Source organism: Scomber japonicus, chromosome 11, assembly GCF_027409825.1.
Source record: "Scomber japonicus isolate fScoJap1 chromosome 11, fScoJap1.pri, whole genome shotgun sequence".
Classification (NCBI taxonomy): Eukaryota; Metazoa; Chordata; class Actinopteri; order Scombriformes; family Scombridae; genus Scomber; species Scomber japonicus.
This window is the reverse complement of record NC_070588.1, coordinates 33085708-33100211: the sequence shown is the minus strand read 5'-3', so window position 1 is coordinate 33100211 and position 14504 is coordinate 33085708. Positions and strand designations below refer to the sequence as shown.

Genomic DNA, 14504 nt, shown 5'->3' with positions numbered 1-14504 from the left:
CTGTAGTATATCCCAGTATAATTTACTGGTAAACTATAGTATATCCCAGTATAATGAACTGGTAAACTGTAGTATATCCCAGTATAATGTACTGGTAAACTGTACTTTATCCCAGTATAATGAACTGGTAAACTGTAGTATATCCCAGTATAATGAACTGGTAAACTGTAGTATATCCCAGTATAATGTACTGGTAAACTGTAGTATATCCCAGTATAATGTACTGGTAAACTGTACTTTATCCCAGTATAATGAACTGGTAAACTGTAGTATATCCCAGTATAATGAACTGGTAAACTGTAGTATATCCCAGTATAATGTACTGGTAAACTGTAGTATATCCCAGTATAATGTACTGGTAAACGGTAGTATATCCCAGTATAATGTACTGGTGAACTGTAGTATATCCCAGTATAATTAACTGGTAAACTGTAGTATATCCCAGTATAATTAACTGGTAAACTGTAGTATATCCCAGTATAATGTACTGGTAAACTATAGTATATCCCAGTATAATGCACTGGTAAACTGTGGTATATCCCAGTATAATGAACTGGTAAACTGTACTTTATCCCAGTATAATGAACTGGTAAACTGTACTTTATCCCAGTATAATATACTGGTAAACTATAGTATATCCCAGTATAATGCACTGGTAAACTATAGTATATCCCAGTATAATGCACTGGTAAACTATAGTATATCCCAGTATAATGTACTGGTAAACTGTAGTATATCCCAGTATAATGTACTGGTAAACTATAGTATATCCCAGTATAATGTACTGGTAAACTGTAGTATATCCCAGTATAATGTACTGGTAAACTGTACTATCCCAGTATAATGAACTGGTAAACTGTAGTATCCCAGTATAATGTACTGGTAAACTGTACTATATCCCAGTATAATGTACTGGTAAACTGTAGTATATCCCAGTATAATGTACTGGTAAACTGTAGTATATCCCAGTATAATGTACTGGTAAACTGTAGTATATCCCAGTATAATGAACTGGTAAACTGTAGTATATCCCAGTATAATGTACTGGTAAACTGTAGTATATCCCAGTATAATGTACTGGTAAACTATAGTATATCCCAGTATAATGTACTGGTAAACTGTAGTATATCCCAGTATAATGTACTGGTAAACTGTAGTATATCCCAGTATAATGTACTGGTAAACTGTAGTATATCCCAGTATAATGTACTGGTAAACTGTAGTATATCCCAGTATAATGTACTGGTAAACTGTAGTATATCCCAGTATAATTTACTGGTAAACTGTAGTATATCCCAGTATAATGAACTGGTAAACTGTAGTATATCCCAGTATAATGTACTGGTAAACTGTACTTTATCCCAGTATAATGAACTGGTAAACTGTACTTTATCCCAGTATAATGTACTGGTAAACTGTAGTATATCCCAGTATAATTTACTGGTAAACTGTAGTATATCCCAGTATAATGAACTGGTAAACTGTACTTTATCCCAGTATAATGAACTGGTAAACTGTACTTTATCCCAGTATAATATACTGGTAAACTATAGTATATCCCAGTATAATGCACTGGTAAACTATAGTATATCCCAGTATAATGCACTGGTAAACTATAGTATATCCCAGTATAATGTACTGGTGAACTGTAGTATATCCCAGTATAATTAACTGGTAAACTGTAGTATATCCCAGTATAATTAACTGGTAAACTGTAGTATATCCCAGTATAATGTACTGGTAAACTATAGTATATCCCAGTATAATGTACTGGTAAACTGTAGTATATCCCAGTATAATGTACTGGTAAACTGTAGTATATCCCAGTATAATGTACTGGTAAACTGTAGTATATCCCAGTATAATGTACTGGTAAACTGTAGTATATCCCAGTATAATGTACTGGTAAACTATAGTATATCCCAGTACAATGAACTGGTAAACTGTAGTATATCCCAGTATAATGTACTGGTAAACTATAGTATATCCCAGTATAATGTACTGGTAAACTATAGTATATCCCAGTATAATGAACTGGTAAACTATAGTATATCCCAGTATAATGAACTGGTAAACTGTACTTTATCCCAGTATAATGTACTGGTAAACTATAGTATATCACAGTATAATGTACTGGTAAACTGTACTTTATCCCAGTATAATGTACTGGTAAACTATAGTATATCCCAGTATAATGTACTGGTAAACTATAGTATATCCCAGTATAATGTACTGGTAAACTGTAGTATATCCTAGTATAATGTACTGGTAAACTATAGTATATCCCAGTATAATGTACTGGTAAACTATAGTATATCCCAGTATAATGAACTGGTAAACTGTACTTTATCCCAGTATAATGTACTGGTAAACTCTAATATATCCCAGTATAATGAACTGGTAAACTATAGTATATCCCAGTATAATGTACTGGTAAACTATAGTATATCCCAGTATAATGTACTGGTAAACTGTACTTTATCCCAGTATAATGTACTGGTAAACTGTAGTATATCCTAGTATAATGTACTGGTAAACTATAGTATATCCCAGTATAATGTACTGGTAAACTATAGTATATCCCAGTATAATGTACTGGTAAACTATAGTATATCCCAGTATAATGTACTGGTAAACTGTACTTTATCCCAGTATAATGTACTGGTAAACTGTAGTATATCCCAGTATAATGTACTGGTAAACTATAGTATATCCCAGTATAATGAACTGGTAAACTGTAGTATATCCCAGTATAATGAACTGGTAAACTGTACTTTATCCCAGTATAATGTACTGGTAAACTGTAGTATATCCCAGTATAATGTACTGGTAAACTATAGTATATCCCAGTATAATGTACTGGTAAACTATAGTATATCCCAGTATAATGAACTGGTAAACTATAGTATATCCCAGTATAATGAACTGGTAAACTATAGTATATCCCAGTATAATGAACTGGTAAACTATAGTATATCCCAGTATAATGTACTGGTAAACTATAGTATATCCCAGTATAATGTACTGGTAAACTGTAGTATATCCCAGTATAATGTACTGGTAAACTATAGTATATCCCAGTATAATGAACTGGTAAACTATAGTATATCCCAGTATAATGTACTGGTAAACTGTAGTATATCCTAGTATAATGTACTGGTAAACTGTAGTATATCCCAGTATAATGTACTGATAAACTGTAGTATATCCCAGTATAATGTACTGGTAAACTGTAGTATATCCCAGTATAATGTACTGGTAAACTATAGTATATCCCAGTATAATGTACTGGTAAACTATAGTATATCCCAGTATAATGTACTGGTAAACTGTAGTATATCCCAGTATAATGTACTGGTAAACTGTAGTATATCCCAGTATAATGTACTGGTAAACTATAGTATATCCCAGTATAATGAACTGGTAAACTGTACTTTATCCCAGTATAATGTACTGGTAAACTGTACTTTATCCCAGTATAATGTACTGGTAAACTGTACTTTATCCCAGTATAATGTACTGGTAAACTATAGTATATCCCAGTATAATGAACTGGTAAACTATAGTATATCCCAGTATAATGAACTGGTAAACTGTAGTATATCCCAGTATAATGTACTGGTAAACTGTACTTTATCCCAGTATAATGTACTGGTAAACTCTAATATATCCCAGTATAATGTACTGGTAAACTGTACTTTATCCCAGTATAATGTACTGGTAAACTATAGTATATCCCAGTATAATGTACTGGTAAACTGTAGTATATCCCAGTATAATGAACTGGTAAAATGTACTTTATCCCAGTATAATGTACTGGTAAACTGTACTTTATCCCAGTATAATGTACTGGTAAACTATAGTATATCCCAGTATAATGAACTGGTAAACTATAGTATATCCCAGTATAATGTACTGGTAAACTGTAGTATATCCCAGTATAATGAACTGGTAAAATGTACTTTATCCCAGTATAATGTACTGGTAAACTGTAGTATATCCCAGTATAATGTACTGGTAAACTGTAGTATATCCCAGTATAATGTACTGGTAAACTATAGTATATCCCAGTATAATGAACTGGTAAACTATAGTATATCCCAGTATAATGTACTGGTAAACTGTAGTATATCCTAGTATAATGTACTGGTAAACTGTAGTATATCCCAGTATAATGTACTGGTAAACTGTACTTTATCCCAGTATAATGTACTGGTAAACTGTAGTATATCCCAGTATAATGTACTGGTAAACTGTAGTATATCCCAGTATAATGAACTGGTAAACTGTACTTTATCCCAGTATAATGTACTGGTAAACTGTAGTATATCCCAGTATAATGTACTGGTAAACTGTAGTATATCCCAGTATAATGAACTGGTAAACTGTACTTTATCCCAGTATAATGTACTGGTAAACTATAGTATATCCCAGTATAATGAACTGGTAAACTGTAGTATATCCCAGTATAATGTACTGGTAAACTATAGTATATCCCAGTATAATGTACTGGTAAACTATAGTATATCCCAGTATAATGAACTGGTAAACTATAGTATATCCCAGTATAATGTACTGGCAAACTGTAATATATCCCAGTATAATGTACTGGTAAACTGTACTTTATCCCAGTATAATGTACTGGTGAACTCTAATATATCCCAGTATAATTTACTGGTAAACTGTAGTATATCCCAGTATAATGTACTGGTAAACTGTAGTATATCCCAGTATAATGAACTGGTAAACTGTACTTTATCCCAGTATAATGTACTGGTAAACTGTACTTTATCCCAGTATAATGTACTGGTAAACTGTAGTATATCCCAGTATAATGTACTGGTAAACTGTACTTTATCCCAGTATAATGTACTGGTAAACTGTAGTATATCCCAGTATAATGAACTGGTAAACTGTACTTTATCCCAGTATAATGTACTGGTAAACTATAGTATATCCCAGTATAATGAACTGGTAAACTATAGTATATCCCAGTATAATGTACTGGCAATGTGTAATATATCCCAGTATAATGTACTGGTAAACTATAGTATATCCCAGTATAATGTACTGGTAAACTATAGTATATCCCAGTATAATGAACTGGTAAACTGTACTTTATCCCAGTATAATGTACTGGTAAACTCTAATATATCCCAGTATAATTTACTGGTAAACTGTAGTATATCCCAGTATAATGAACTGGTAAACTGTACTTTATCCCAGTATAATGTACTGGTAAACTGTACTTTATCCCAGTATAATGTACTGGTAAACTGTAGTATATCCCAGTATAATGTACTGGTAAACTGTACTTTATCCCAGTATAATGTACTGGTAAACTGTAGTCTATCCCAGTATAATGTACTGGTAAACTGTAGTATATCCCAGTATAATGTACTGGTAAACTGTACTTTATCCCAGTATAATGAACTGGTAAACTGTACTTTATCCCAGTATAATGTACTGGTAAACTATAGTATATCCCAGTATAATGTACTGGCAATGTGTAATATATCCCAGTATAATGTACTGGTAAACTATAGTATATCCCAGTATAATGTACTGGTAAACTATAGTATATCCCAGTATAATGAACTGGTAAACTGTACTTTATCCCAGTATAATGTACTGGTAAACTCTAATATATCCCAGTATAATTTACTGGTAAACTGTAGTATATCCCAGTATAATGAACTGGTAAACTGTACTTTATCCCAGTATAATGTACTGGTAAACTGTACTTTATCCCAGTATAATGTACTGGTAAACTGTAGTATATCCCAGTATAATGTACTGGTAAACTGTACTTTATCCCAGTATAATGTACTGGTAAACTGTAGTCTATCCCAGTATAATGTACTGGTAAACTGTAGTATATCCCAGTATAATGTACTGGTAAACTGTACTTTATCCCAGTATAATGAACTGGTAAACTGTACTTTATCCCAGTATAATGTACTGGTAAACTATAGTATATCCCAGTATAATGTAATGGTAAACTGTACTTTATCCCAGTATAATGTACTGGTAAACTGTAGTATATCCCAGTATAATGTACTGGTAAACTGTAGTATATCCCAGTATAATGTACTGGTAAACTATAGTATATCCCAGTATAATGAACTGGTAAACTATAGTATATCCCAGTATAATGTACTGGTAAACTGTAGTATATCCCAGTATAATGTACTGGTAAACTGTAGTATATCCTAGTATAATGTACTGGTAAACTGTAGTATATCCCAGTATAATGTACTGGTAAACTGTACTTTATCCCAGTATAATGTACTGGTAAACTGTAGTATATCCCAGTATAATGTACTGGTAAACTGTAGTATATCCCAGTATAATGTACTGGTAAACTATAGTATATCCCAGTATAATGTACTGGTAAACTGTACTTTATCCCAGTATAATGTACTGGTAAACTGTAGTATCCCAGTATAATGTACTGGTAAACTATAGTATATCCCAGTATAATGTACTGGTAAACTGTAGTATATCCCAGTATAATGTACTGGCAAACTGTAATATATCCCAGTATAATGTACTGGTAAACTGTACTTTATCCCAGTATAATGTACTGGTGAACTCTAATATATCCCAGTATAATTTACTGGTAAACTGTAGTATATCCCAGTATAATGTACTGGTAAACTGTAGTATATCCCAGTATAATGAACTGGTAAACTGTAGTATATCCCAGTATAATGTACTGGTAAACTGTACTTTATCCCAGTATAATGTACTGGTAAACTGTAGTATATCCCAGTATAATGTACTGGTAAACTGTACTTTATCCCAGTATAATGTACTGGTAAACTGTAGTATATCCCAGTATAATGTACTGGTAAACTATACTTTATCCCAGTATAATGTACTGGTAAACTGTAGTATATCCCAGTATAATGAACTGGTAAAATGTACTTTATCCCAGTATAATGTACTGGTAAACTGTAGTATATCCCAGTATAATGAACTGGTAAAATGTACTTTATCCCAGTATAATGTACTGGTAAACTGTAGTATATCCCAGTATAATGTACTGGTAAACTATAGTATATCCCAGTATAATGTACTGGTAAACTGTACTTTATCCCAGTATAATGTACTGGTAAACTGTAGTATATCCCAGTATAATGTACTGGTAAACTGTAGTATATCCCAGTATAATGTACTGGTAAACTGTAGTATATCCCAGTATAATGTACTGGTAAACTATAGTATATCCCAGTATAATGTACTGGTAAACTCTAATATATCCCAGTATAATGTACTGGTAAACTGTACTTTATCCCAGTATAATGTACTGGTAAACTCTAATATATCCCAGTATAATGTACTGGTAAACTGTACTTTATCCCAGTATAATGTACTGGTAAACTCTAATATATCCCAGTATAATGTACTGGTAAACTGTACTTTATCCCAGTATAATGTACTGGTAAACTGTAGTATATCCCAGTATAATGTACTGGTAAACTATAGTATATCCCAGTATAATGTACTGGTAAACTGTAGTATATCCCAGTATAATGAACTGGTAAACTGTACTTTATCCCAGTATAATGTACTGGTAAACTGTACTTTATCCCAGTATAAGGTACTGGTAAACTATAGTATATCCCAGTATAATGAACTGGTAAACTATAGTATATCCCAGTATAATGTACTGGTAAACTATAGTATATCCCAGTATAATGAACTGGTAAACTATAGTATATCCCAGTATAATGAACTGGTAAACTGTAGTATATCCCAGTATAATGAACTGGTAAACTATAGTATATCCCAGTATAATGTACTGGTAAACTATAGTATATCCCAGTATAATGAACTGGTAAACTATAGTATATCCCAGTATAATGAACTGGTAAACTATAGTATATCCCAGTATAATGTACTGGTAAACTATAGTATATCCCAGTATAATGAACTCGTAAACTATAGTATATCCCAGTATAATGTACTGGTAAACTGTAGTATATCCCAGTATAATGTACTGGTAAACTGTACTTTATCCCAGTATAATGTACTGGTAAACTGTAGTATATCCCAGTATAATGTACTGGTAAACTATAGTATATCCCAGTATAATGAACTGGTAAACTGTAGTATATCCCAGTATAATGAACTGGTAAACTATAGTATATCCCAGTATAATGTACTGGTAAACTGTAGTATATCCCAGTATAATGTACTGGTAAACTGTAGTATATCCCAGTATAATGAACTGGTAAACTGTAGTATATCCCAGTATAATGTACTGGTAAACTGTAGTATATCCCAGTATAATGAACTGGTAAACTATAGTATATCCCAGTATAATGTACTGGTAAACTGTACTTTATCCCAGTATAATGTACTGGTAAACTATAGTATATCCCAGTATAATGTACTGGTAAACTATAGTATATCCCAGTATAATGTACTGGTAAACTATAGTATATCCCAGTATAATGTACTGGTAAACTGTACTTTATCCCAGTATAATGTACTGGTAAACTGTACTTTATCCCAGTATAATGTACTGGTAAACTATAGTATATCCCAGTATAATGTACTGGTAAACTATAGTATATCCCAGTATAATGTACTGGTAAACTGTAGTATATCCCAGTATAATGAACTGGTAAACTATAGTATATCCCAGTATAATGTACTGGTAAACTGTAGTATATCCCAGTATAATGTACTGGTAAACTATAGTATATCCCAGTATAATGTACTGGTAAACTGTACTTTATCCCAGTACAATGAACTGGTAAACTATAGTATATCCCAGTATAATGTACTGGTAAACTGTAGTATATCCCAGTATAATGTACTGGTAAACTGTAGTATATCCCAGTATAATGAACTGGTAAACTGTAGTATATCCCAGTATAATGAACTGGTAAACTATAGTATATCCCAGTATAATGTACTGGTAAACTGTAGTATATCCCAGTATAATGTACTGGTAAACTGTAGTATATCCCAGTATAATGAACTGGTAAACTGTAGTATATCCCAGTATAATGAACTGGTAAACTGTAGTATATCCCAGTATAATGTACTGGTAAACTATAGTATATCCCAGTATAATGAACTGGTAAACTGTAGTATATCCCAGTATAATGTACTGGTAAACTATAGTATATCCCAGTACAGTGACGTGCGGTGAGGTTCATGTCTGGTGAGGCACTGACTTCATCACAATCAGATTTACAAACATATGAACCCTACAGAGTAGCTTAATCACCATTTGATTGGCAGCAGTTAACAGGTTATGTTTAAAATCTCATATCAGCTTTCTTTACACATACAAACTGTAGCACACAAAAAAACACATTTAATTTAAAAAACGTTATTATGGTCTTACCTTTACTTACTTATCTTACTTACTTTACTTGCCGACTAGCTCACTGTAGTTGTAGCATAGACTGTATGAGTTGTAGTTTACTGTCACTTATTCTGCAGCTAATGAGTCGTAATAAGAATCACTGGGATCAGGAGCGCCCCCTGCCATGAGGCCGGAGAACTGCGTGCCTCACTTAGTGACTTTTTGCAGCCGTTTTATGCTGCTCAGCACACGAAACACGCTACAAACACTGTACATTATATCATCATCTAAACTATGGAAATTTAGTTCGTATAGTAAAAGTGTTTGAACATGTTAATAGCGACATACAGAGAGACAGCTGTACAGCTGTACTGTCTCACTGCATAGCATGCCAGCGCAGTAAACCGAGTCATTGCGCAATCCATGGTGAGGCTCGCCTCGCTGCTGCCTCACTGCGCGTCTCTTTTCAGTGTTTGATCAGTACATCTGAAAATTCAGCGATTTTGAATTAAAAATAATCCGAAACTGGTAAAGTTAGATAGAAAATAACGTTATAGTGCAAATCACTGGACAAATATAACCATTTATTATTTTTTTCATTTTTAAGTCTTTTTCCATGATAACAGGTGAGGCACGGCCTCACCTGCCTCCCCTGACCGCACGTCACTGTCCCAGTATAATGTACTGGTAAACTATAGTATATCCCAGTATAATGAACTGGTAAACTGTAGTATATCCCAGTATAATGTACTGGTAAACTATAGTATATCCCAGTATAATGTACTGGTAAACTATAGTATATCCCAGTATAATGAACTGGTAAATTATAGTATATCCCAGTATAATGAACTGGTAAACTGTAGTATATCCCAGTATAATGTACTGGTAAACTATAGTATATCCCAGTATAATGTACTGGTAAACTGTACTTTATCCCAGTATAATGAACTGGTAAACTGTAGTATATCCCAGTATAAAGAACTGGTAAACTGTAGTATATCCCAGTATAATGTACTGGTAAACTATAGTATATCCCAGTATAATGTACTGGTAAACTGTAGTATATCCCAGTATAATGAACTGGTAAACTATAGTATATCCCAGTATAATGTACTGGTAAACTATAGTATATCCCAGTATAATGAACTGGTAAACTATAGTATATCCCAGTATAATGTACTGGTAAACTGTAGTATATCCCAGTATAATGAACTGGTAAACTGTAGTATATCCCAGTATAATGAACTGGTAAACTATAGTATATCCCAGTATAATGTACTGGTAAACTGTAGTATATCCCAGTATAATGTACTGGTAAACTATAGTATATCCCAGTATAATGTACTGGTAAACTGTAGTATATCCCAGTATAATGAACTGGTAAACTGTAGTATATCCCAGTATAATGTACTGGTAAACTGTAGTATATCCCAGTATAATGTACTGGTAAACTGTAGTATATCCCAGTATAATGTACTGGTAAACTGTAGTATATCCCAGTATAATGTACTGGTAAACTATAGTATATCCCAGTATAATGTACTGGTAAACTGTAGTATATCCCAGTATAATGAACTGGTAAACTGTAGTATATCCCAGTATAATGTACTGGTAAACTGTAGTATATCCCAGTATAATGTACTGGTAAACTGTAGTATATCCCAGTATAATGTACTGGTAAACTGTAGTATATCCCAGTATAATGTACTGGTAAACTGTAGTATATCCCAGTATAATGTACTGGTAAACTGTAGTATATCCCAGTATAATGTACTGGTAAACTATAGTATATCCCAGTATAATGTACTGGTAAACTGTAGTATATCCCAGTATAATGAACTGGTAAACTGTAGTATATCCCAGTATAATGTACTGGTAAACTGTAGTATATCCCAGTATAATGCTACTTATAAAGTTTAAAGTTCATCACAATATATTGGTTGTAGTAACAGCACCAGCTACATTTATTGACCTCTGTCTGTCTGTGTGTCAGGCTGGATTCTTTAAGAGGACCGTCCAGAAGACAGAGGAGGAGTTCAAGAGAGACAGCTGGGACTACGTTCCTCAAAGCAACAAAAGAGAGAGCTTTTCCTAACCACCTCTGAACATGACCATTGCACCTCTGACCACAGGACGGAGTTCATATTGCGACTGTGTGAATGTTTTAATGAGACAATTTGTTCTGATGGATGCCATGGAGGAAGAGCTGTTTAAGAAACGACAGCAACCCATTCTGTCCAGAACTGTAAAGTATTGTAGGTGAACGTTGTGGGCCAACGAAGTGTGTTTGATGTTGGTGTCAGAGGGTTTGACGTTAGCACGCAGACCTTACATGAATCTGACCGTCACCTTTTATCATGTAACATGCCTGATGTGCCTTCACAACAGTCTGCAGCAATAGAGGAGTAACCAACAACGTAAAAAGGGAAGCAAAACAATCAAATGTGATCAGAATCAGAAGGCTTCAAAGCTCGCTGGGATATGAACCCATGTTACTGATGGCCTTCATACAGACACTTTTGTGGAAAAAAACAAACCAAAGGAAGCAACTTTCACTTTCTGGTGACCTTTGATCTCAGGGGATGGAAACACGGCCTCTGATTGGCTTGTAATTTTCTGGAGAACCTTCCATTTTTGTCTTTGTATATTTTGTTTTTTACAATTTTTTGTTCACCTGCTGATCAACACTTTATGCACTAGCCACACACACACACAAACACACATGAAACAGACTCACCAGTCATGTTGTAGCACACACACACTGATCAGACAGACGTTGAAGTCGGTCTGTGGCAGCCATATGGATCCGTCCAGGGAACCAATGAAAAACTGCGTTGACACACAGTGATGCTGGGAAATACGACGGTGGCAAATCTTGAAGCAGTGACACACATCGAGCCACTGTCAACATAGTATTTATCAATGCATGTGACACACACCATCTGTGTATTTTCCACATTGGGTTCTACCAGAGTCTCATACACACTGTGTTACTGGTTTCTATTGTCTGCTCAATTAGTGTGTTGGTCAGCAACCTGCAGCTGTTTATCACCTTTTTAAGAAGCCATTCTATTGTGTGAACAATGTGCAGCTGGGCAGACAGCATGGCCCATAAGGAACTGCAAAAAGATGTTTTTAAAAAGAAAGCGCTTTTTTCCCTCCTTAAATCTACGCTCTTAGAAACAAATGTGATATGAAGTGGAGCTTTAATGTGTATCACAGTTCAGCTGGGTCTGAAATCACAGTGCTACATTTACTGAGATGTACACTCCACATAGTCTCTTCTGAAATCTGCAATGGGATGAAAAAGTATGGCAAGAGAAAATATATAACAATTATATTAACAATCATAGAAATGATGTGTTGCATTTTACAGATGTGAAAGTACGAGATTGTCTGACTGTGTGAGTGATGATGGAAAATAATGATGAACAAGTGTCTGAAATGTCAATTTACTGCTCAATAAGTGAATGAAGGAGGAGTTTCAGACACAGTATGTGTATATATATATACATAGATACACACACACACATATATATATATATGTATCTATATAAATATATATATATATACACATTCCTGTGTCTTGTAGTAAACTCCACTAATGATGTCACACACACACACACACACACAGATGTTCTTGTCAGAGAACAGATTGTGCTCTTATTGCCTTCAGACTGTAGCACACTTGAGGTGGACTCAGGTGGTTTCAATCAAATCATAAAATTCCTTTTTTTTGGGGGGGGGGGGGGGGCTTCTAGATTAAGACTGAACGCCTGTGTTAAAGCACACAATAAGATGCACAATAGATGCTGTGTGACAGAGCCAGAGTCACAAATAATAGCAGACTACTTGAAAATCATTTTAGTATTCAAATGTTTTAATTAAATGTATTACACAGCTAGTAGAAACAGCTACTACCTTCCCCTGTTTAATTCATTTCAATGTAAATACACACACACAAGCACACACACACACACACACACATATTTTAATATTGAGTTTTTGCATATGTGAAGTTCTGCACTGGAGAGTCTCACTGCTTTATCAACACATGTCTATTAAATGAATAATTTCCTATTTAAGCAACAACTTGTGTTTGTTTCATTCTGTTCTTGATCACAGCTGTTATTAAAATATTTGCATAAGCTCAGTAAAAAAAAAAAGAAAAGAAGAAGTGCCTACATAACAGCTGCAGAGTATTGAGATATAAAATGTGTACAGTGTGTGGACACATGGTGCTCATCCTGTCTGGCTCTGCTCACGCAGCAACACAAACATCTGTACGGAAACCAGAGTTCTGCTTCTTTTCACTGAGTTCCATTCAAACTACTTTAAATCATATGATTCTGATTGATTGGTTGATGTGAAAGTTTGAGCTCATAACTAAACAGATGAATGTTTGCCTCGCTGCAGCAGAACCAGACACGGAGATAAAAAATAAAAAGGAAATGAAACTTGTAATAAAAAAAATATTCAGTACAAATGAAATCATCAGAGAAAAGCTGCTCATTAAAATACAGACAAACAGGAATTAGAATATAAAACAGGAATCCTCATCCATCAGTTCCAACTGTTAGCTGATGAGTTACATCACTGATTGGTAAAAGCTGCACGAGTCAAGCGGCCTAAAAAAAACAATGAATGCAGCTTTAATATGTTTCGTAAACAGGAAGCAGTTGCTACTTCTTACTACTTTGCTTCTATAAAACTTCTACATTAGTTCACATCGCCATGGAAACAGCTTTAGACAAGAGGGACCCCCCCCACACACACACACACAGCAGCGCCCTCTGCAGGATTCAGATGCAGCTGCAGGAGACGTTGGACTCCGCTTCGTCCACCTCCTCTCCGTACAGAGTGATGAGCCGTGGGTGGACCCTGACACACACACACACACAGAGAAAGTGAGAGAGAGAGAGAGAGAGAGAGAGAGAGAGAGAGAGAGAGAGAGAGAGAGAGAGAGAGATATGACGTAATAAGACAAAAGTATGAAATAAAAAACGTATATTTGGTTTTATTTGTCTAAAGAAGGAAGAAATGCAGCAAAGATTCCCAGCTGTAATCAAACAAGGGGACATTACCAAGGGGGCATTGGTTTGCTTAACCAACCAACCATGGCTTAATAAACACACTGTCAACAGCAGGAATTTGGTGGGGGTCTCTAAATATTCTA

The 14504-nt window shown here is 34.4% G+C and overlaps 2 protein-coding genes across 2 annotated transcripts in view; one reads left to right on the top strand and one right to left on the bottom strand.

The window, feature by feature from the left end:
- itga4 (integrin alpha 4) overlaps nt 1-11750 on the top strand; it is a 50900-nt gene extending 39150 nt beyond the window's left edge. The window contains exon 29 of the mRNA XM_053328086.1: nt 11322-11750. Within this exon, the coding sequence (XP_053184061.1) occupies nt 11322-11423 (102 nt within the window). The 3' untranslated portion in view covers nt 11424-11750. The remainder of the gene's footprint in view (nt 1-11321) is intronic.
- A 2380-nt stretch (nt 11751-14130) lies between these two features.
- The window catches only part of cerkl (ceramide kinase-like), a 77327-nt gene continuing 76953 nt past the window's right edge, over nt 14131-14504 (bottom strand). Inside the window, exon 15 of the mRNA XM_053328322.1 lies at nt 14131-14209. Coding sequence (XP_053184297.1) covers nt 14131-14209 — 79 coding nt within the window. The remainder of the gene's footprint in view (nt 14210-14504) is intronic.